Source organism: Anabrus simplex, chromosome X, assembly GCF_040414725.1.
Source record: "Anabrus simplex isolate iqAnaSimp1 chromosome X, ASM4041472v1, whole genome shotgun sequence".
Classification (NCBI taxonomy): Eukaryota; Metazoa; Arthropoda; class Insecta; order Orthoptera; family Tettigoniidae; genus Anabrus; species Anabrus simplex.
Window position 1 is genome coordinate 194,995,232 of NC_090279.1, and position 24,232 is coordinate 195,019,463.

At 38.2% G+C, this 24,232-nt stretch overlaps 1 protein-coding gene across 4 annotated transcripts in view; it reads right to left on the reverse strand.

The window, feature by feature from the left end:
- Positions 1–24,232, reverse strand: part of LOC136886332 (cyclin-dependent kinase 12) — a 211,644-nt gene that overhangs the window by 102,729 nt on the left and 84,683 nt on the right. For all 4 annotated transcript variants that reach the window (XM_068230699.1, XM_067159065.2, XM_067159067.2 and 1 more), the window contains exon 3: positions 5,797–7,669. In XM_068230699.1, the coding sequence (XP_068086800.1) occupies positions 5,797–7,664 (1,868 nt within the window). In that variant the 5' untranslated portion in view covers positions 7,665–7,669. The remainder of the gene's footprint in view (positions 1–5,796; positions 7,670–24,232) is intronic.

Sequence of the window (24,232 nt, forward strand, 5' to 3'; positions counted from 1 at the left end):
GGTTTAGAAATACCAAAGAAGACCTGCAAATGCTACATATCTCAGCTGAGGACGCCCTTAACAGAGATCTCTTCCGCAAGAAAATACTGACGAACGGGCTAAACCGAGACGAGCAACCGAAGAGAAGACACGGTGCCCCTTGGACAGAGGAGCGTAAGGAGAGGGAAATTTGGGCTCTAAAGAAGGCCAAGTTCAGTGTCAAATGCAACAAGACTTAACGTGGTCCTTGATGGCCCCAGTGAATTATATATATATATATATTAACAATTTATGGGAGAAATGAGCAGTGACTTTTCAACAGACACAGGAATACGACAAGGAGACTGATTGTCCCCATTACCCTTTAATTGTGCACTTGAAAAAAGTTGTAAGGGAATGGCGAAAAGCAGGTGCACCAATACACCGAATCTGACATAAAGGCATAGAATTGGACTGTTTAGCATTTGCAGATGGTGTGCTTTATTATAATATTTTGGCCACATCTGTAGTATTCAAAAAAAAAAATCAACAGATGACACTTATAGGTCTGGATGAAAGAGAAATCCTCTAATAGATTTGTGTTATCTCCCTGCTAGCTTTTTACAAGCTGTGAGAGGCTATCGTGTTCAGTCAAGTGTGCATCGCAGGTTTTCAGACCGCTTTTTTTTTTTTTTTTTTTTGCAATTTATAAAGTTATTTTGCGATATGATAAGCAAAAAGAGGATCAGTGAGCATGAGATTCCTTCAGTTTTAGACTCCACAAATGTAGTTGAAATTGATTTTTCATATGAAGAGTCTGAAGACAGAAATTCAAGTAGTGAGTCTTCTCAGTGCAGGAGCGAATCAAGTGTCCCGGAGAACGAAACAGCTGATGAATGGAATGACATAACTTAGATCCAGGACCTTCAAGTACCATTGCGATATATAATACTAATCAAGGACCAATTTTACCTTCATATTTTGACCTGGCACCCAAGCCTGTAGAGTACTTTTCACTATTTTTCAATTGCAAGGAGCACAAGCAGAATGACAAGCAACAGTCAAACAGCTGAGTGCACTAGAGTAAATGCAGGCAGGAGAAGAAAGGGTAAGTGCTGATCCTTCAATGTTAGTTTCTTCAACTTTTAATTCATTTGGCATATTCTTATGAAAATAACTTTCCTGCTACAGATATGTCAACTGACTTTCTTACGTAAACTTTGATGAAATTACCATCTGAATATCACCAAAGCTTGTTTATCACCAACTGACAGAGTCCCTGATTACGTATGTACGATTGCCCTACATCTGGTCAAGACTACAAGCAATGTATGAATTCGACAAATTTTGAAGTTAAATATTCAATGTAGGACAAAATTCATAACCTACAATAAACAGTGCACATCAGTTTTGTCACTTTTATGGATGAATAGTAAAATATTTAAATCTAACCTCATCTGTTTTGAGAGTGTGTCAAGATTCCAATGCCATACAGCATAAAATGTGAAAAGTTACACCCCTAGTAAAAAAGTGTTCAAATGTGCATACAATGAATAATTTAAAATTAAGCAAGTCAACAGATTGTAAATGTATTGACATTGTATTTTAAATATTAGAATAAGGTTTTATAGGTTGAAAATTATTATTTTCAACAAGACGATGTAATATACAAACTAAGTTTTAATATTTAAGAGGTTTTTCAAAGCTTATAATGGATAAGCTTGTCAATGGCAAACCATAAGTGTAAGATCTAAAACAATGTTACCAATTAACCCTGTAAGAATATTTATAGCTGAAGATGTTCAAAATATGAACAAAACATGTTCTATGTTTTAATATTTAAGCAATAAAATAAGGATGATGTCCTAATTTTATAATTGCTTTTAATGTATTGAATAGGTGGATACAAAAAGTTTTATTGTTTCTTTTTGGCTATTTTTCGATACCAAAATCTTTGACATACTACACAAGGAAACAGTAATCCAAGGAAACAAACAGAAACAACAAGCAACACCTCCAACTAGAAGATGCAGAATCAAAAATTGGTCATCTCCAACACTATCTGATATATGGGCTTTGATTGGCGTAATCATTCACATGGGTCTCCAGCCCCTTCCTTACATCCAAGACTATTTTTCATAGGCATGGGTAGATAAAGCTCCTTTATTCAGTGATGTTTTCCCCCTTGAAGAATTTTTGCTCCTCTCCTGAATTTACATTTTGCCCCCACAGAGGGAACTAAACTAAACTAAGGAGGAACTTATACAGGGTGTTCTAAAAAGAATCGGGGAGAAATGTATGCTTCTTTTATTCACCTGGCCCTACAACTTCCGTGGATGGGAGTATAATCTCTTTCAAGGCTGGAGTGGCTTTTGAAGTGTATAACCCAAATAAACCAACAAAGTTTGGATTGAAAGTTTTTGCACACAGCCATCTATTTAACTTTGAGCCTTATATAGGGAAGACTCAATATTAAGATCCCATTCTATTGAAGACCGCACAGTTCTTCTCTCATAAGAAGTCAAAATAACCCACCCACAAGTTTCCACATATACATTGATAGATATATTACTACTCTTCACCTCAAATGGCAGGAGAATTGTTCAACATCAGAATGGCAACAACTGGTACAGTCATTCCAAGTAGGAAGATATACCAGAAAATATGAAGCCTGCAAAAGTTAAAAAAAAAACATGAAGAAAGGCGATATAGCAAGTTACATAATGCAAGAAAAGTTAGCTTTAGCTTGGAAGGGCAAGAGGGTGGTATGTATCCTCAGCACACGTCACAAATGCAACAAAATTGAGATCACAGATATCCCGTCTAAATTAAAATCAACCTTCAACTTTCAAGCCAAATCTATTACTAGATTACACCAAACACATAGGCAGGGTAGAGAGAACCGACCACTATTTAGCCTCTTATCCATTCTCGAGGAAATCGCGCAAATGGTACCAAAAGATGTTCTTTTGGCTTTTGGAGATATCCAGAGTAAATTCATATTTGCTTTACACTATGGTACAAAAGGAAGCCGACAAAACTCCAATGAAACATGAGACATCTAGATGAATTCTTTGTGGCAGAATGAATAGCCACAAGTAAATATCCGGAAAGATCCAGCCAGGGCCAATCAAGTGAAAGACTGAACGGGATGCAGCATTTTAAGGATAGGAGGGACCAGAAAACTGGTGCAATTCCTTGTGTGATATATAGGAAAATAAGGGGCAAGGAAATGCACCATCTACTTTTGTGAAACCTGCGCAGCCAAACCATATCTCCATCCTGACAAATGTTTCAAAATCGATCACTCAGAGAAAGATCTTCCCGTGTCATAAACTGTGGAACTTTCTACGAATTGGTATTAGTGCCCTTATAGAAATATGTAACTAAATTCTATCTCAAGTGTAAATATGTAATAACAGGGACAAGTGTAGAAAGTTGTTACAGGAATACAATAATTGTGAAAGTGTTCACCAGTGATAACTTCATGACTAATAACTTATTTGTGGAATGAATCTTATCTTTTATGTGCCAACATGCAGCCACGAAAAACAAAAAGGGGATAATATCCTATGCACCTCTGCGACGGAGTACATCCAATATTCAAGTTAGGTCATTAACCCTGCAGTGGTAGCACTCAATTATATGTCATAAAGGTTGCATGGTGTTAGAGAGACACCATTTTGTTTCTAAAGATATTATACTATCCCAAGTTTCGAATAAGGATTTACATTAATCTCAGAATATTTTGAAAGGATGAATATAAATTAATGAATCAAATTTATTGATATAAAAGCAACTAACAATGGGTATTAGATAATAAAGTAGGGACCTAAAACCAAGCAACACAGTCCTATAGCCGTCTTTCCAGTAGCCCAGATGTCCTTGGTATTTGTGTGACTATCTTTCCTTGCAGCACATGGGTACAGTTTGCCAACTAAAGCATTTATTTCACACATTTTGGTGGATCACGCACCCCTTTCTCTGCTGTAAATCATTGGAACCTCTTCAATTTTCCCGTTTGTGCACTCCAGCATTGTCTCATCAACAAATAGTTCCCAGCATTCTTTAGGAGTTTAAGCAAGCTTTCCAACACCTTTCACACCAGATAATGTGTGCTGATATTTTATTGTGTTTTAAATTTTATTTTGTCTCTGGGTTTGAACACTTCTGGGGAATTAGCTTTACACAACTTAGAAACTCCATTTCGCCAAAGGAAATAATGTCATTTTCTCCTGTTTCTTCACTACTGTCTGTGTCTTGTTCAGTGCCTATTTTTGCTTCTGGTTTCTAGATCATCTCCTTATCACTATACAATTCACCATCTTCATCATCATCAACGTTCTCATGTTCCTCAAGCAAACTCAGCACAATTATTCTGTCTTCAAGGTGATAAGGTTAGATCTCAACTCTTTTCCACTCATTTTCAGTTCTAAAAATTTGAAAACTTTACCTTTTGGCAAGAAACTATGTAATCTGAGATATTATGAAGAATAATTGCTGCGATAATACTTCAAACCAGGAACTTACTATGTAGTGGTGAAGTTCGTGTGGTGTCTATCAGCCACCTTTGATACTTGTGTAACAATGAATCACCACCACAGGAATTAGACTAACACAAGTGTGTTGATGCCTTATTATGTTGGTTATGAACAGTTATATGAAAGGTAGATGACATTTCCGGTCACTGGCCTTGGTAGTTTCCTAGCAATGACAGAAATAAACTAGTGTGGTGTCTCTCTGACACCTCGCGACCACTCCAGGGTTGATATTCTGTACATATGCATGTTTATAGCCGGTGTTCAATAATTCTGGATGAGTTTTAATTTGCCATACTTTTGGTCCGCATAGACACACAAAACGCTTACGCCTGTGTAGAGTTAAAACAATCAAAAAATGAATGAAAATGTGTGTGGAGATCGACGACTGAGTATCAGGATGATAGTAGATATGGTGAACATTGATAAAGAGGATGTACGAGAAATTATGCTTGTCAAAATGAACAAGAGGAAAGTGTTTACAGCTGGTCGCTAGAAATCTCACACTGGATATCTGGGGTACTATTATGGTTGAATGGGTGCCTGAGGGTCAAACAGTTAACGAACACAATATATTGAAGTTTTGGGAAGATAAGAGAATGAGTGAGAAAGAAGCAGCCAGATCTCTGGGAAAACTACACATGGATTCCAGATCAGGACCAACATATCAGCTCACAATGCCCTTTCTGTGAAGACATTTTTGAGTGTAAACACATTCCAGTTCTAGAGCATCCTCCATTCTCACTAGATTCCACTTTTAGTTTTCCCCAACGAAAAGTGTGTTGATTTCAGTTCATGGATAAGTTAAAAGCACAGATAATGCACAGGTTAACAGTTAATGGCTTTCAGCATTGTTATGAACAGTGGAAGATCTGCAAGCAGCAATGTATAGAGAGAGAAGGGGCGTTTTTGAAGGTGATTAGGGAAAGTTGTAAGATTTCTGCAATAAATGATATTTATGATGTCAATCCTGTTTATTAACAGCTACACCTCATATGAAGTTCTTATGAAACATACATCATCTTCAGAATACTAGCCAATTAAAGAAAATTAATTCTGAAACATTAATTTTCTATTTCTACTTATACTCTTGAATACTTTCTTTAAACTGAACAGCTGTAGCTCAGTAAATGCATCAACATCTTTATTCAAAATATCTTCAGAACAATCAGCTCATTAACTGGAGGCAATTTCTTGTATATGCTGCTGTACATTGTAAACATAATCATTCTCAAAACAGCAAAAGCTGTTATTGCCTGGAGCTGAAAATAGTCTAATAAGAAGTAAGTTTCTATCTTACCTGACAGGAGTCCTACTCCTTGTTCTAGTCTTCAACGGCTTAGTCTTCCGCTGTCTTTCCCGGTCTCGATCTCTCCTGTGAGAGCAGCGGTCTCTTTCAGTCCTCGACGACTTCCTCTTCTTGCGATGTGATGGAGTGTCGCCACGCTGGGAGGGAAGATGATGCTTCATTGATGAAGGAAGGTGTTGGCTGGAGACTGATGATCGATGCTGGCTCGAGGAATGTCTCTGACCGGATGCAGAATGCCTCTGCCTAGAGCTACGACGCTGAGACGAAGACGAAAGGTGCTGAACAGAGTGATGCTGGCTAGAGGAATGGAGTTGGACTGAAGAACGATGACTTCGCAGTTGGTGTGGTGGAGAACGTGGACCATGCGACCAATCTTCTTCATCATCATCGTCGTCATCATCATCGTCATCATCATCTATAATAAGCGTTTTTGTTCTTGTCATTTCTCTCTCCTGAGCAATAGAGCGCCTAACAGGAGGACTAGGACTCCTCCTATCAGCTAAGCGTGAAAAACTGCTTACACTCATTTCCGACTCTACAAGACGGGACATGCCCATTTTTTTGGGGGGCATGGGTGGTGTGTGGGGTGAAGCAGTCCTTCGAACCATCATACTAGGAGGAGGATGAGGGGGAGTCCTAATTTGCGAAGTAGTCCTGCGATCATCCTCTGAAACGTTTTCATCCTCACTATCGGGAGGACTGACTGGAGTGCCGATGATGCGCAAAGATTCCATAGAACCTCCATTGCTCTTATTGCAAGGCTCTGGGGAAGGAGAGGCAACCATTTCTTCTTCCGGTGAAGCAGGTTGACTCCACGTCTCCATTGGAGGCCTTGAATCTACAGGCGCAGGCTTCGACCTAACAGGAGGAGAAACAAAGCTACCTTTAACAGACTCAGAGCTGGAACTTCTTGAACGCACATATTTTTTCTTTTTCTTCTTTTTGCCATTATTTGATACGGGACTTCGGCTCCGACGACTTCCTTTAGATTTCTTCTCCCTATCTCGTTTATGTTTCTTTTCTTTTCGTTTGCTGGAGCTGCTAGATCTCTCTAGACTGCCAGATCGATGTAGTTTGTCCTTCATCTTGCGATAGACTTCTAAAGCTGTGGAAGGAGAAGCGTTCCTTTTACTATGAGGGTGTTTCTCTTCAAAAGGAGACATGTATCGCTGTTTCTTAGGGGGAGGAGACCTTATACGACGGTGCACCATATCACTAGTTTTCGAGTCAACTGAAGATACCGAGGAATGCCTTTCTCTGCGCTTGTTACCAACCATTCCACTACTGTTATACATCGAGGGAGAGGGCGATCTCATCATCGCCGGAGGAGGGGACATGCCATGTCGCTGTTCACGACTCTTCGACAGGCGAGAGCGAGACTTCCTATCCGAATGGTGCCTGTACAAATCCTCTCTCTCCACGTCTATCACTTTACTGGATCTTGAATGATTATGCTGCTCTTTATGGTGAGACGTACGGGCGGATTGCGGACTAAGCTCACCTTCACTCAAACTAACGTGCTCACCCTCCTCACCGGCCTTAACGTCATTGCCCTCGTGAGCAGACAGTTCCTCCGAACTAACATCTGAATATTCAACTAAAGGCTTCACTATGGGGTCTCTACTGTTCTCACAACCCGAACTATCATCTCTCTCATGGTCCCTTTTGCTTTTTATTTCCCCACTTTCACTCCCATTGTCCTGACTATGTCTGCTCTTCTTCTCAGTACTATTGCCATTATCCTTATTGACTGGCTCGTCTAGGTCACTTCCCGATGAATTCGAATGTGCATGGTTGCTGCCAGATCGACGTCGGGCACGGTATCTCCTACTTTCGTCTGCATCGCGCTCTCTTGGCATGCCACCTGGTAAAGAAAAAACACATCTAAATTATTCTTATTTCAATCATTCTAATTATATATAATCATTGCCATAATAATTCACTACATGCAAGGTTCATAATAGGACAGTGTTCACAAAAAGAAAGACACTTTAAATCACCAACAACAAAGCCAAAGTATGTTTGGTTAACATCAACACACACACACACAGAAAGAGAGAGAGAGCGAGTAAAACCTGATTAATTCGAAACTGAAGGGTCCAGGAAAAAGAGAAAAAAAATAGTTGAATAAACCACTAATTCAAAGTAAACAATACATACATCTTCATTATAAAACATTATGCCTTTCAGTGTTCAGTCTACAAGCCTCTGTGAATTTACTAAACAGCGGCACGATCCTCTGTTTGTAATTAGTGCTGTGGCCTCGTTTAGTTCTATACCTCTTATCTTTGAGTAGTTAGAAACCGAGTCTAACCATAGCCACCTTGGTATCCCTCTACTTCTCTTACCCTCCATAAAAGAGTCCATTATTCTCCTAGGTAACCTATCCTCCCTCCTCCATTCGCCTCACATAACCCCACCACCAAAGACAGTTTATGCATACAGCTTCATCCATAGAGTTCATTTCTAATTTAGTCTTTATCTCCTCATTCTGAGTACACTCCTGCCATTGTTCCCACCTGTTTGTACCAGCAATCATTCCTGCTACTTTCATGCCTGTTACTTGTAACTTATGAATAAGATATCCTGAGTCCACCCAGCTTTCACTCCTGTACAGCAATGATGTAAAGATTGTTTTTTCCGTGAGTTGACTTCCTTCTAACAGAATACTGTTGATCGCAACTGTGAGATCACTGCATTAGCTGGGAGAACACACATTCTAAATACTTGATGATCTGATTGTTCCAGCTTTGTATCCTCAATCTGACATTCAGTTTTCTTGGATTTCTTACCTACTGACATCAATTTAGTGTTGGAAAGGCTAATTTTCATATCATACTCACTGCTCCTATTTTCAAGTGCCAAGATATTAGAATGCAGACTTTCGGCACAATCTGCCGTTAAGACGACATCGCTTGCAGAGTACATAGTTCACTTAGTACATTTCAAACTAACTGAATCTCTCCCTGTCTATACCTTTCAATACCTGATCCATGATAACTAAGAACAACAAAGGTAAACCCATGTAAGTTTCTTGAACAAAGAACTCATTCTACCATCAATTATCATTGCAGGACAATTGTCAACATAAATTACTTTGACTGTTTTTAATAATCTACTCTTAACTGCATAGTCCTCCAGTATGGCTAGCACTCCCCCCCCCCCAAGTACTTGGTTATATGCCTTATTTAGATCTACAAAACATAAACATAACGTAATGCATTTTTCAATTACTTGTGCAAACTGAAAATCTGATCCTAACACCCCTTCTATGGTCTGAAACAACACTGGCTTTCATACGACTTCCTCTCAACCACTGTTCACACCTTTCCTTCCAAAATGCCAGTGAACACCTTGCCTGGTATAATGATCAATGAGATACTTCAATAGCTGCTGTAATCCTTCCTGTTCTCTTGCTTATAGATAGGTGCAATTACTGCTTTTGTCCAATCTGAAGGTACCTTATTAACACTCCATGCTAACCTTATTGCTCTATGAAGCCATTTCGTCACTGCCTTCCCACTGTATTTCACCATTTCAGGTCTAATATCATCTATTCCTGCTGTTTTATGACAACAGAGTATATTTACCATCCTTTCCACTTCATTCAGTGTAATTTCACCAATATCATTGTCCTCCTCCCATTGAGCTTGGTTGTTCACGACGTCACCAGAAAGATTTCCTTTTATGCTGCGAAGATTTTCAAAATACTCCTTCCACCCGTCTAGTGATTCCCTGGGATCTATTATGAGTTCATCTGAATCACCCAAAACACTATTCATTTCTTTTTCCCTCCCTTCCTAAGATTCTTTATTACTATCCAGAAAGGCTTCCCTGCTGCTTGACCTAGCCTTTCCAGGTTGTTAATAATGTCCTCCCATGACTTCTTTTTCAATTCAATAACTATTTTTGTTTCACTGTTTCTTTCATCTACATACAATTCTGCCTGCATCAGTCCTTGTTTGGAGCCATTCCTGATCTGCTTTCCTTTTGCATTTATAAGCTGCTCTCAATTTATCATTCCATCAAGATGTTCATTTTTCCCCATCTTTACACACAGTTGTTCCTAGGCACTCCCTTGCTGTTCTATCACACCATATTTATCCAAATTTTTTATTTAAAACCCTCCGTACTTTATAACTTTTACTTCTGAGCCAGAGTCAGTGTTTCGTACTCACCATATTTTCTTTTAGGCAATGACAAGATTTAAAAATCGATGTTTAATTGTAAGTAAAAGGATCACATTAGATATCTCATATTTTCAGAATAAGAAGAAGTTGAAGCTATGTTTAAGGATGATGGAACGCTGCCTAGGTGGAAGAGAAAAGTAGTATAGAATTGTGCTGGTACTGGAAACGGAACTATAGTTGCTGCGAAGCTAAGAACATGTTCAGGCTGTTGGCTGCCTAAGGGTAAGTTTCTTGAATAGGCTTCTAGGTAGTAATGGTGAACACATGAAGACTATATTGATGACTGCCTCATGCTCCTTTTACGTCTATAATATCCCTTGATTTTTAGCTACCTATAACAGGTACTTGAAAAGATCAGAACATGAAAAAAGGTAGGCCTACGTCAACAAAAGGGTTGGAAAATACTGCCCTGCACAACATATTTCAGAGCAGGATTGTTTCAACATTTTGAAGAGATATCCATTATCATTTGGACATTTAAAAGGGCTACAATAGTGTCCCTTGGTACAAGATAAAAGGATGTCTGGAAGACCTCAAGGTGCCAAAGCACCTACTGACAAAGTAACGATGTTATGCCAGAACTGTTACAGAAGACGTATACAGACAGGAGGAGATGGCGAACACTTGTACGTCACCTCCATGAAATTGAAGTTGGAAAATTATGACTATCCATTATTTTTATCAAGCATCAGCATATTTTTCATTTCTTCTTCCTGGCCTTTTCCCAATTTACCAAGGTCGGCACTTCGTGCAAATCTGGTCCTGTTTTATGGCCAGATGCCCTTCCTGATGTCAACCCTATGAGCAGGAATGTATTTACCAGTGTGTCTTCTGTGGTAACTGGTAGTAAAGCATATGTACAGATGAAGAGAAGTGTAAATATCTAACCCCCAAGCCAGTGAAATAAACCATTCACAGTTAAAATCAGAGGCTCAGCCAGGAAATGAACCCACAGTTCTGCGAACCAAAGACCAGAACACTGACCACACACCTAAGGAGCTGAACATTAGCATGTTTTAAATTTTAAAATGATATAAAATGGAAATAAAGCGATACCTCAGATTTTTCAAATTAAAGTACTTACCTGCAATGAAGAACAAATTACATTAAATCATAGATTTCGTATATACTCATGGCTGGGGATCTGAGCTGGTCTTCAAAGTACATTTTCTAAATTCCACTTGAATTCAATCATTAAACATTCAATGCCACATAGTAATACATGTCAGTTAAATACCAATAATTAAGGAAGATGTTACTACAAGAGCTCAAGGTTTGATAAGAGTGAAGATAAAAGCTGAGGTCCAACACACCTAACACTAAAAATTACAGAATGCTAACTACACAAGCAAAACATACTAAAAGAAGTAGAACAAAAAAGTTTTGTTAAAGAGTAAAATTCTTCTATTATTATTATTATTATTATTATTATTATTATTATTATTATTATTATTATTAATAATAATAATCATTAATAATTAATAATGGCCCCAATTACCACATGCAAAATTTTGGATTTGGCACCATTTGAGTTGCATGTGCATCAATTCTGAAGTTCCAGTTTGTTCAAACAGACGACAAAGAAACTGGATTTAGGGTAGTTGACCGTGGTTCTGTTGACTACTGAGATTTTAATAATTTTGCTGGACAAACATTGAATGTATCACCAGAGATCTTTCATATGTCGATATCCTACGGCAAGGAGAGCTGAATGGACTTTTTTCTGACCTTCAAAAATCCAACTATCTATGCTTGGTTTCAGTTGAATTTCGAAACCAAAGGCCAGTACTCCACCACCAATCCAAAAAGGGAGCTTTAGGTCTGGTACTTTCTACAAGCTAACCAAACACCTCCACGATTCATTACCTATTTGACTAGAGCCACACTTGTCAATAAATTATAATCAGAGTCATATTTAGGTGGTGCAAACTGGACAGATGACCACAATAATGTTGAATACCGAGTGCTCAACTGTTCAAGTGAATCAAATCACAGAAACCTACGTAATTCAGCAGATAGCGGTGCACTCAGGGATCAGTGAATAAGATACAGTATCCGTTTCATTAACAGAACAGTGGACATTGGCGAGAAATCAGACTTTTGCAGTGTATGGGACGTGCAAAACCATGGCTCACTTGAAACATCAGATACAGTGGACTATCGCTTGCAGCTCATTAGAAAATAATCCAATCACTTGCATCCACACCCCACCTTTCCAAGTTATCCTATTTTAAGCTATTACATCTTTGATTTCTCCATTAAATGTGCTCAAGCACTTCAATCCCAATGATATATTTTCCAATCTACGAGTTTTAATATAGTATGACTACATACAAACTCCTCCTCGTCAAGATGGCATATAGAGATTTGAAGATGGCATATGTGAAAAACATTTTAAGAATGAGATTTTAAGAATGATTGCTTTTCATGTTTCTGTACGTAGCTAATGGCTCATTTTTATTGGAACTTTTTACAATTAAGACAACCAAAATGTTAATACTACTAAGTTCTCTTCAGAGTTATGTTTTAATGTCAGTGTCATTTGAACTGCTTTTATCTTTATTAACCAAGCTTGATAGCTGCAGTCGCATAAGCGCATCTAGTACCGGGTATCCAGTATTCGGGAGAGAGTGGGTTCAAACCCCACTGTTGGGAGCCTTGAAGATGGTTTTCCATGGTTTCCCATTTTCACACCAGGCAAATGCTAAGGCTGTACCGTAATTAAGGCCATACCCACTTCCTTCCTACTCCTAGCCTTTTCCTGTCCCACCGTTGCCATAAGACCTATCTGTGTCAGTGTATGTAAAGCAACTTGTAAAAAAAATACAAATTTAAAAAAAATCATAATTTTGTTTCTATGGCTGAAGAAGGCAATTAAAGGCCAAAACATGTACCATTTCTTGTCCTAGTTCTTAAAGTTCTTGAACACCTAATTTGTATTACTAACGTGGAACCTTTTATTGTATTCCTTTACGGGAAATTCAAGGATCACTTGTTGAGTGTCAGCCTCTGGATCCCAAGATTGCAAGTTTAAACCCAGTGGAGGCAGTCAGATTTTGAAGAGTAAAAATAAGTCCAAATGCCATACAATGTCGGCATATAAAAGATTCCTCGCAACACATACGGTGTTTACCCAACAAAATTAATATTAAATCTCAGCAATAAGTCATCCAACAGAGCTCCAATTTCTCTGTGGTATGACAGATTAAAACAATGTCAAAATCCACATGCAGGCAGTCTAAAAACCACCAAGCCAAAGGCAACACACAGTCATCACAAGATTCAAACTAATCCAAACCAAACCTCATGGCACTACATCCCTGACTGGCCTTGGCCTACCAAGCAACTGCTACGACAATCCTCTCGGCCTCTAGCCAAGACCATCAGAAAATAATAATAATAATAATAATAATAATAATAATAATAATAATCATAATCATAATAATAAATTATTCAACTCGATTTGGTCCCACTAACTTGGAAAAACAAAGTGAAAATTTTCAATCTCTACATTGCAAATTGTACCTGAAATGTGAAGCTATCAAAGACAAGACAAAAACTTACTACAGGCAAAATATGACTGTGCATATTAAACCAGTTTATTCAAGCAACATTAAAAAAATACAGGGTCTGGCAATTTTTAATATCTATACAAAAAATAATCACAATTGTTCCATTTATAATTTCGTATTCTTTCACTGCATCTTCAGCTAAAAGTTAGTGATCATCCAGGCATTTTTCTCACCTTTTTGAGTCAGTGAACCTGTATAATTGCCGAACCTGGAATGCTGATTTCCAGTCCAAGATATTGTTATTTGAGTCATCAGTCCATAGACTGGTTTGATGCAGCTCTCCATGCTACCCTATCCTGTGCTAACATTTTCATTTCTACGTCATATTCATACCTTGGTCTACCCCTACCGTTCTTACCAACTACACTTCCTTCAAAAACCAATTGAACAAGTCCTGGGTGTCTTAATGTGTGTCCTATCATTCTATCTCTTCTTCTCGTCAAATTTAGCCAAATCGATCTCCTCTCGCCAATTCAATTCAGTATCTCTTCATTTGTGATTCGATCTATCCATCTCACCTTCAGCATTCTTCTGTAACACCACATTTCAAAAGCTTCTATTCTCTTCCTTTCTGAGTTAGTTATCGCCCATGTTTTACTTCCATACAATGCCACGCTCCACACGAAAGTCTTCAAAAACATCTTTCTAATTCCTATATCAATGTTTGAAGTGAGCAAATTTCTTTTCTTAAGGAAGCTCTTTCTTGCTTGTGCTAATCTGCATTTTATGTCCTCCTTACTTCTGCCATTATTAGTTATTTTACTACCCAAGTAACAATATTCATCTACTTCCTTTAAGACTTCATTTCCTAATTTAATATTTCCTGCATCACCTGCCTTCGTTCGACTGCACTCCATTACTTTTGTTTTGGACTTATTTATTTTCATCTTGTACTCCTTACCCAAGACCTCATCCATACCATTCAGCAGCTTCTCGAGATCTTCTGCAGTCTCAGATAAAATAACAGCATCATCAGCAAATCTCAAGGTTTTGATTTCCTCTCCTTGGATTGTGATTCCCTTTCCAAATTCCTCTTTGATTTCCTTTACTGCTTGTTCTATGCAAACATTGAAAAGGAGAGGGGACAAACTGCAGCCTTGCCTCACTCCTTTCTGGATTGCTGCTTGTATTTCAAAGCCCTTGATTCTTATCACTGCAGACTGATTTTTATACAGATTGTAGATAATTCTTCGTTCTCGGTATTGATCCCAATCACCTTCAGAATCTTAAATAGCTTGGTCCAATCAACATTATCGAATGCCTTTTCTAGATCTATGAATGCCATGTATGTGGGCTTGTCCTTCTTCATTCGATCCTCTAAGATCAGATGTAAAGTAAGGATTGCTTCACGTGTTCCTACATTTCTTCTGAAGCCAAATTGATCTTCTCCCAACTCAGATTCAAATTGTTTTTCCATTCTTCTGTAAACAATACGTGTTAAAATTTTGCAGGCATGAGATACTAAACTAATGGTGTGGTAGTTTTCACACCTGTCAGCACCGGCTTTTTTTGGGAATAGGTATAACAACACTCTGCGAAAATCGGATGGGACTTCTCCTGTCTCGTACATGTTACACACTAAATGGAATAACCTTGCCATGCTGGTTTCTCCTAAGGCAGTCAGTAATTCAGAGGGAATGTCATCAATTCTAGGTGCCTTGTTCCTGTTTAGGTTGCTCACAGCTCTGTCAAACTCTGACCTCAAAGTTGGGTCTCCCATTTCATCAGCATCAACACTCTCTTCTTGTTCCAGAACCAAATTATCTACATCTTCACCTTGATACAACTGTTGGATATGTTCCTGCCATTTATCTGCTTTGTCTTCTTTCCCTAGAAGTGGCTTTCCATCTGAGCTCTTAATATTCATACACCAAGATTTCCTTTCTCCAAAGGTTTCCTTGATTTTTCTGTACGCAGCATCTACCTTTCCCTGGACCAGACAGCCTTCGACATCCTTGCACTTCTCCTTCAGCCATTCTTCCTTAGCTACCTTGCACTTTCTATCCACTTCATTCTTTAATTGCCTGTACTCTTTTCTGCCCTCTTCACTTCTACAATTTTTGTATTTTTGTCGTTCATCAATCAGGTCTAGTATCTCCTGAGTTACCCACAGATTCTTAGTTGATCTTTTCTTCCTTCCTAACTTTTCTTCAGCAGCCCGGCCGACTTCATTTTTCATAACTATCCACTCTTCCTCTATTGTGTTTCCTTCAGCCTTTTCATTTAGTCCTTCTGGAACATGTTCCTTGAAACAATCCCTCACACTCTTCTCTTTCAACTTGTCTAGATCCCATCTTCTTGCATTTTTTCCTTTCTTCAATTTCTTCAGCTTCAGATGGCATTTCATGTCCAACAAATTGTGGTCAGAGTCCACGTCTGCTCCTAGAAAAGTTTTGCAATCCAACACCTGGTTTCTGAATCTCTGCCTAATCATAATGAAGTGAATTTGATACCTTCCAGTGTCTCCAGGTCTCGTCCACGTATAAAGCCGTCGTTTGTGGTGTTTGAACCAAGTATTGGCAAGGACTAAATTATGATCAGTGCAGAATTCAACCAGCTGACTTCCTTTTTCGTTCCTTTGTCTCAATCCAAATTCTCCTACTGTATTACCTTCTCTTCCTTGGCCTACCACTGCATTCCAGTCTCCCTGCACAATTACATTCTCGTCACCTTTTACATTTTGTATTAAATCTTCTATCTCTTCATATGTTCTTTCGATTTCCTCATTGTCCGCTGAGCTAGTAGGCATATAGACCTGCACTATTGTGGTGGGCAATGATTTGGTATCTATCTTGATGACAATAATTCTTTCACTATGCTGGTCGTAGTAGCTTACCCGCTGCCCTATTTTCTTATTCATTATTAAACCAACTCCTGCATTTCCTCTGATTCTGTGTAGATAATTCGGTAGTCGCCTGACCAAAAATCCTGTTCTTCCTGCCAATGTACTTCACTTATACCAACTAAATCTAACTTCAGTCTATCCATCTCCCTTTTCAGATTCTCTAATCTACCACAACAATTCAAACTTCTAACATTCCACGCTCCGACTCACAGAATGTCAGTATCCATCTTCCTGATGATCGCCTCCTCTCATGTAGTCCCCACCTGGAGATCCGAATGGGGGACTAGTTTACCTCCGGAATATTTTACCCGGGAGGAAGCCATCATCAGTACATCATTCATACAGAGAGAGCTGAATGTCCTCGGGAGTTAGTTACGGCTGTAGTTTCCCGTTGCTTTCAGCCTTGTAGCAGTATCAACACAGTGAAGCCATGTTGAGTATTATTACAAGGTCATATCAGTCAATCATCCAGACTGCCGCCCTTGCAACTTCTGAAAGGTTGCTACCCCCCTTTCGATGAACCATTCCTTAGTCTGGTCTCTCAACAGATACCCATCCGATATGGTTGCACCTGCGGCTCGGCTATCTGCTTCACTGGGACACGCAAGCCTCCCCACCGCGGCAAGGTCACATGGTTCGCAGGAGATATTACTATATACTATGTCCACACCTCGCAGCTAACTTCCCCTAGATGGTCAGTTGATATACCAAAGATACATTAGTCTGTGTGACTGTGTGTGGAATGAAGAACCTCAATATCTTTTCTATCACCTCAGTGTTTCTGTTCTTATTAATCAAGAAGATCATAAGCATATGCCTTTAATAGTTTTCTTTCATTATAAGGTGTATTGACAAGCCGGACTCAAGTAATACTATTTTAAATAGTTCTGTAATAGATGAGCGCTAATGTGAATCAATGCCCTTATAACTACATTTGGTATGGACATTTTTAAAAAAGTCAAAAACTGCTTGAGGGTATTGAACCAAGGAACACATTGCAGGTTATGAATCTCATTCCGTATTGACGGTTATCACTTTACAAAAGAAAATATTTATAAAATCCTCCTATCAATACAATTCAAGTCATCTGTTAGATGAAGCAAAGTCTATACATGTTTCAGCCTAATCTCAAGGCCATCTTCAGTAGTAAAACAATGATTACATAATATACAAACAAATTAAAAAACGTAATGATGTGAAGTGACAGTGATCATGATTAGTGAGTTAAAAACACATTGAGGTGCAAAGTCCTCTCGTCTAATAGATCTTGCTGACTGTTAAATAAAACACTATGCTGAGGAGTGTAGTGAGACCGTCAATACTACGAATAAAACGTGTAACATCTGTAATGAGAAAAAAGGAATATATGAGTGGATGAAGAACAAGTTAAAAATGATGTACGAAAAGAAAACTCATATGACTTACTTGTAACTAAAAGTTGTCGTCTCGAATGGAGATGACCTTGTCGGTCTCAAGTCACATTGACAACTAAGCCTGTGTATGGCTTACTGTGTATCTGTGTCGATGTGGTTGGGAGGGGTAATGGAGGGGGAGCGGCAGGGAGGGAGGGACGTTGTGATTCGCGGAAGGAGGGTGTTGATGGAAGGGCGGGTCTTGTTCTAGAATGTCGGTAGTGAAACTCTTTTTTATTAATGAACTGTTCGCAGATGAGCGGGACAAAGGTTTCCAATAAAATATTTTTCTTTTCGTTGATTTCATTTAAGTTATAGATGGGATTGTTATATTGGTCGATATCTATATATATATTCTCTAGTATATTAAGTAAGGGACCTTTCTGTTCGTAATGCAGGATCTTTAAATCTTGATCAATTGTTGTGTATTTATGATTTTTCTCTCTACAATGTTCGCTCATGGCTGAGTAGCGATTATACTTTAGGGCATTAAGATGTTCGGAGTATCTTACATTGAAACTGCGGCCTGTTTGCCCAATATATACGTTGAAAGACATGATTGGCATTTTAATTTGTATATTCCAGAGTTAGAAAATATTTTGCTGTTGACAGTATGAGAATTAAAAAACATTTTTGTATTGGTGTGAACGGTCTTGAAAGCTACTTTTAACTTGTGCTTTTTAAAGACGTTTGAAATAGGATATATATTATTATTATTATTATTATTATTAAAGGTAAATGTGGTGAACTTCTCTTTATGGGAAGATTGTTTTTCTAAGGTGGTCTTGGGTTTATATCTAAATTTATTGAGAATTTTATTCACGAAAGCTTTACTGAAACCATTACCTTCGGCTATTGCATAAATGGTGTTGATTTCCTTTCTAAAATTCTTACGGAATAAAGGAACATTAAGAGCTCTGAAAATCATACTATTGTAAGCTGTCTTCTTCTGTGTCCCTGGGTGTAGAGAAGTTTGATGGATTGTGTTTACTGTGTGAGTGGGCTTCCTGTAAATATTAAAAGAAATGGTTTTATTCTGATTGCGAGTAATAGTTAAATCGAGATAATTAAGGGAATTGTTGTTCTCGGATTCTATCGTAAACTTTATGTGTGGATCCAGGTTATTAAGTAATTCAAGAACGGTGTTGCTATCAGTAATGTGAGAATCCAGGATAATAAAAGTATCATCCACATACCGAGTCCAATGTTTGATCCCATTAATTTTACCTATAATGTGAGTGTATTCGAGGAAATCTACGTACAAAGCACTCTTGACAAGAAGTGGAATAACTTAATAATAGCTTCCCATAATACCCCAAACACGCAGAATCACGCGGAATCGAACGTTTTTCACCCGCCGGTAGTGAACCTCAGTCAAGTTGACCTTGATCCTAAGGACCTCAAGATATTAAATAAGGGACCAAAACATAACTGGGACACGTCCTTCAACCACGACGATTTAATCATTACGTTGGCTGAATCTGAATTAGCGATTAATAGGTTACCTACAGACGTTCAAAATGAGGTTAGATATGAAGTTAAGCGAAAGTTACTTTCATCTTTCGATCAGAAACATACCGGTTCTGGCAAACCCAATAAAGAACAAGTCACCAACATACGCAATCTCAAAAAGAAAATTAAAGATAACGATTTAATAGTAACTAAAGCAGATAAAGGTAATGCTACTGTGGTTATGGAGAAGAGTGACTACGTAAATAAAACACAATTCTTCTTTACTAATAATAACTTTAACGCATTAAAAAAAGATCCTACCAATAGAATACAAAGAGAGCTAAAAGCTTTAATTTAGAATTTTTTATTTTTGTTTAATGACGTAGAAAAATCAAAACTGATCATCATGAATCCCAAGTTACCTACGGCGAAAGCGTTACCGAAGATTCACAAGACGGATGTCCCCATAAGGCCCGTTATTAACTTCAGAAGTAGTCCGACGTATAAAATATCCCAATTTATTCACAATTTTCTTAAAACACATTATTCCTTTCAAGCTAACACGTCAGTTAAAAATTCCCTGGAATTCTGCAATAGAATAAAAAATCTCACGTTACCGAAACATTACACCCTTCACTCTTTTGACATAGAAAATATGTACGCGAATGTACCCGTCAATAAAACCATCGAAATAGTAAAAAACAATCTTTCCAAATTCAGTAAATTGACTATAGGGGAGATAGAAGAGTTTATTCAGATTCTCAAGTTTACATTAAATAATGGCTTCTTTACTTTTAACAACATCATATACCAACAGAAGGGGCTTCCTATGGGGTCACCGGCCTCGGGAATCCTCACTGATATTTACGTAGATTTCCTCGAATACACTCACATTATAGGTAAAATTAATGGGATCAAACATTGGACTCGGTATGTGGATGATACTTTTATTATCCTGGATTCTCACATTACTGATAGCAACACCGTTCTTGAATTACTTAATAACCTGGATCCACACATAAAGTTTACGATAGAATCCGAGAACAACAATTCCCTTAATTATCTCGATTTAACTATTACTCGCAATCAGAATAAAACCATTTCTTTTAATATTTACAGGAAGCCCACTCACACAGTAAACACAATCCATCAAACTTCTCTACACCCAGGGACACAGAAGAAGACAGCTTACAATAGTATGATTTTCAGAGCTCTTAATGTTCCTTTATTCCGTAAGAATTTTAGAAAGGAAATCAACACCATTTATGCAATAGCCGAAGGTAATGGTTTCAGTAAAGCTTTCGTGAATAAAATTCTCAATAAATTTAGATATAAACCCAAGACCACCTTAGAAAAACAATCTTCCCATAAAGAGAAGTTCACCACATTTACCTTTAATAATAATAATAATAATAATAATATATATCCTATTTCAAACGTCTTTAAAAAGCACAAGTTAAAAGTAGCTTTCAAGACCGTTCACACCAATACAAAAATGTTTTTTAATTCTCATACTGTCAACAGCAAAATATTTTCTAACTCTGGAATATACAAATTAAAATGCCAATCATGTCTTTCAACGTATATATTGGGCAAACAGGCCGCAGTTTCAATGTAAGATACTCCGAACATCTTAATGCCCTAAAGTATAATCGCTACTCAGCCATGAGCGAACATTGTAGAGAGAAAAATCATAAATACACAACAATTGATCAAGATTTAAAGATCCTGCATTACGAACAGAAAGGTCCCTTACTTAATATATTAGAGAATATATATATAGATATCGACCAATATAACAATCCCGTCTATAACTTAAATGAAATCAACGAAAAGAAAAATATTTTATTGGAAACCTTTGTCCCGCTCATCTGCGAACAGTTCATTAATAAAAAAGAGTTTCACTACCGACATTCTAGAACAAGACCCGCCCTTCCATCAACACCCTCCTTCCGCAAATCACAACGTCCCTCCCTCCCTGCCCCTCCCCCTCCATTACCCCTCCCAACCACATCGACACAGATACACAGTAAGCCACACACAGGCTTAGTTGTCAATGTGACTTGAGACCGACAAGGTCATCTCCATTCGAGACGACAACTTTTAGTTACAAGTAAGTCATATGAGTTTTCTTTTCGTACATCATTTTTAACTTGTTCTTCATCCACTCATATATTCCTTTTTTCTCATTACAGATGTTACACGTTTTATTCGTAGTATTGACGGTCTCACTACACTCCTCAGCATAGTGTTTTATTTAACAGTCAGCAAGATCTATTAGACGAGAGGATTTTGCACCTCAATGTGTTTTTAACTCACTAATCATGATCACTGTCACTTCACATCATTACGTTTTTTAATTTGTTTGTATATTATGTAATCATTGTTTTACTACTGAAGATGGCCTTGAGATTAGGCTGAAACATGTATAGACTTTGCTTCATCTAACAGATGACTTGAATTGTATTGATAGGAGGATTTTATAAATATTTTCTTTTGTAAAGCCAAGGAACACATTACAGAAAGATTAAGTAAATAAGTTAATTTGGCTAGGATTTGAATCAAAAAGAATACTAGTAAAGATGTAAGCAATTTTAGGCTGTTTTTCTGGAACTGCATTTAGGCTGGAAATGTTTTTCAAAATTTGTTCTTTTAGTTTGATAGAACTATCCAAAACTCTCAAAGTAAGATAATCGGTCAATGCTCTTGAAAATAATTTTCTTCTCTTTAAATGATGGTTGGGAAAGAAACCTCCTATGTGTTCTTGTTGCTTGAATAAAATGTTTTCCCATGCAAAGAGCTACCAGTATATAACAAAGTACAGAATACAATCAGGGTGTCCAGAGCAATTTCTAAACATTAGCATGCTGTTGGCAAACAAGTCACTTCACAGGCACTTATACATAAATGGAGTCAAGCAACCATAGCGAATGACAAACACAGTCGACTAACTAAATCCACAGGTACCTAAATGGAAAAGTGATATATCAAGGTATGAGAGGAAGTGTTATAAAAGAGCATCGATGTTGTTCATCAAATTTTTCTAAATACATTCAATGAAAACATATAAGGTTCAGTGTCCATTCGTTTAAGAGTGAATTAGTGGAATATTTTGAATATGCATTATTGAATCAAAAGTAAGCAGATATCCTCTTTACAGTTTTTCCTTTTACAATTGGCTTTACATCACACTGACACAGACGGGTCTTATGGCAACGATGGGATAGGAAAGGCCTAGGAGTGGGAAGGAAGCGGCTATGGCCTTCATTAAGATACAGCCCCAGCATTTGCCTGGTGTGAAAATGGGAAATCACAGAAACCATCTTCAGGGCTGCCGACAGTGGGGTTCAAACCCACTATCTCCCGGATGCACGCCCCTAACTGCATGGGCAACTCGCCCGGTTCTTTACGTGTAAAGTCTGCTGCTGCTATAACAGGTGGCTGAGGGCTTGATGTTGCTCAGTGCTATCAGATACCTGTAGAATGGGTAAAGAAGGAAAGCGATTTCAAACATGGAATGGTTATTGGTTTCTACATCAGTACTCAATGAATCAGGGCTAGTTCTGGCCTTCTCAAGTTGCCCAAGTTCACTTTCAGGGACACGATTGTGAACTGGAAACAGGAAAACAACCACAAAACCGTGATCAAGCAAGCCACGAGTGCTGACCAACAGGAGTCTTCAAGCACTGAAGAAGGTGATATGGGAAAACTGCATGACGTTGTGTGATATCACCTGCAAATTTCACAGTGCCACTAATTCTGCAGCTAGCAAAATAACTGTGCACCAGGCGATATGAGGACTGGGGCACAAGGCTCAGGCACCCACCCGTAAACAGTATATTTCACTGGTGAACATTAAGCCCCACATTCCACGGTGCAAACAGTGCCGCCTCTGGTCCGTGAATCATTGGAGACAAGTGATTTGGAGTGATGAATCATGCCGTACCATACGGCAGTGAGATAGGAGGGTTTGGATGTGGCAAATGCCAGGCGAATGATACATGTCAACATATACATCACCCACAGTGAAATATGGTAGAGGTAGGTGACACTGTGAGGGGTGTTCTTCACATAAGGGACTTGGTCCTTTTTGCAGATGATCTACTAATATAGGGAAACCATGAGGGTGAAGTGCTGGTAACGACAGGAAACAAGAACTGAGAGTATAATAGAACGACATTAGGAGGGGAGCAGATGAAAAGAGCTGAAATCTTAAAATACCTGGGAAGTGTAAATGAAGAAAATGGAGGAAACAGGATGGAAATCAATGAAAGAGGAAGGTGTGCGAATGGATTCTTTAAGAGTGTGGGAGGACTGATATGGAACAGAGATGTAAAAGAATTATCTACAAGACTTATTTTGTACCAATTTTGACATATGGATCAGAAACATGGGTGATGAAGGAAAGGGATAACAGTAGAATACAAGCAGTGGAAATGAAGTTTCAAAGGTGTTGAGCAGGTTTAACAAGAATGGACAGAGTAAGAAATGAGAGTTTGGGAAATGCTAAACAAGATATCCCTCCAGGGAAAGATAGAAAAATCAAGGCTGCAGTGGAGGAGGAGTTTGCTGACAATAAAAGCAAACAGTATAGCCTGAAATATGCACCAAGTCTCCCAATACAAAAGCCTCTATTTAATCATCATCGTCACTAGTTTTTCCTGAAGACAGGAGACAGGAGAAAGAGAGAGACAAAAAAAAAAGCCTGCATGCAAGTAAGAACATGTAACAATATCATAACCACAGCCCCAGAACATTACAGAAGCTAAACCACAAGGGACCTGGTTTTTAATTTCCTAAATGCTGCATGCACAGGTAAAGATTCAAACTGTAGCCACCTTGGTGAGAAGTCAGTGCTGATGTCACTTGGCTATCATAACCATCAACAGAAAAGAGGCCACATAAGTCTTGGTAGAAAACCTACAATAAAACTTCACAGCCAAAAACAATTCTCTC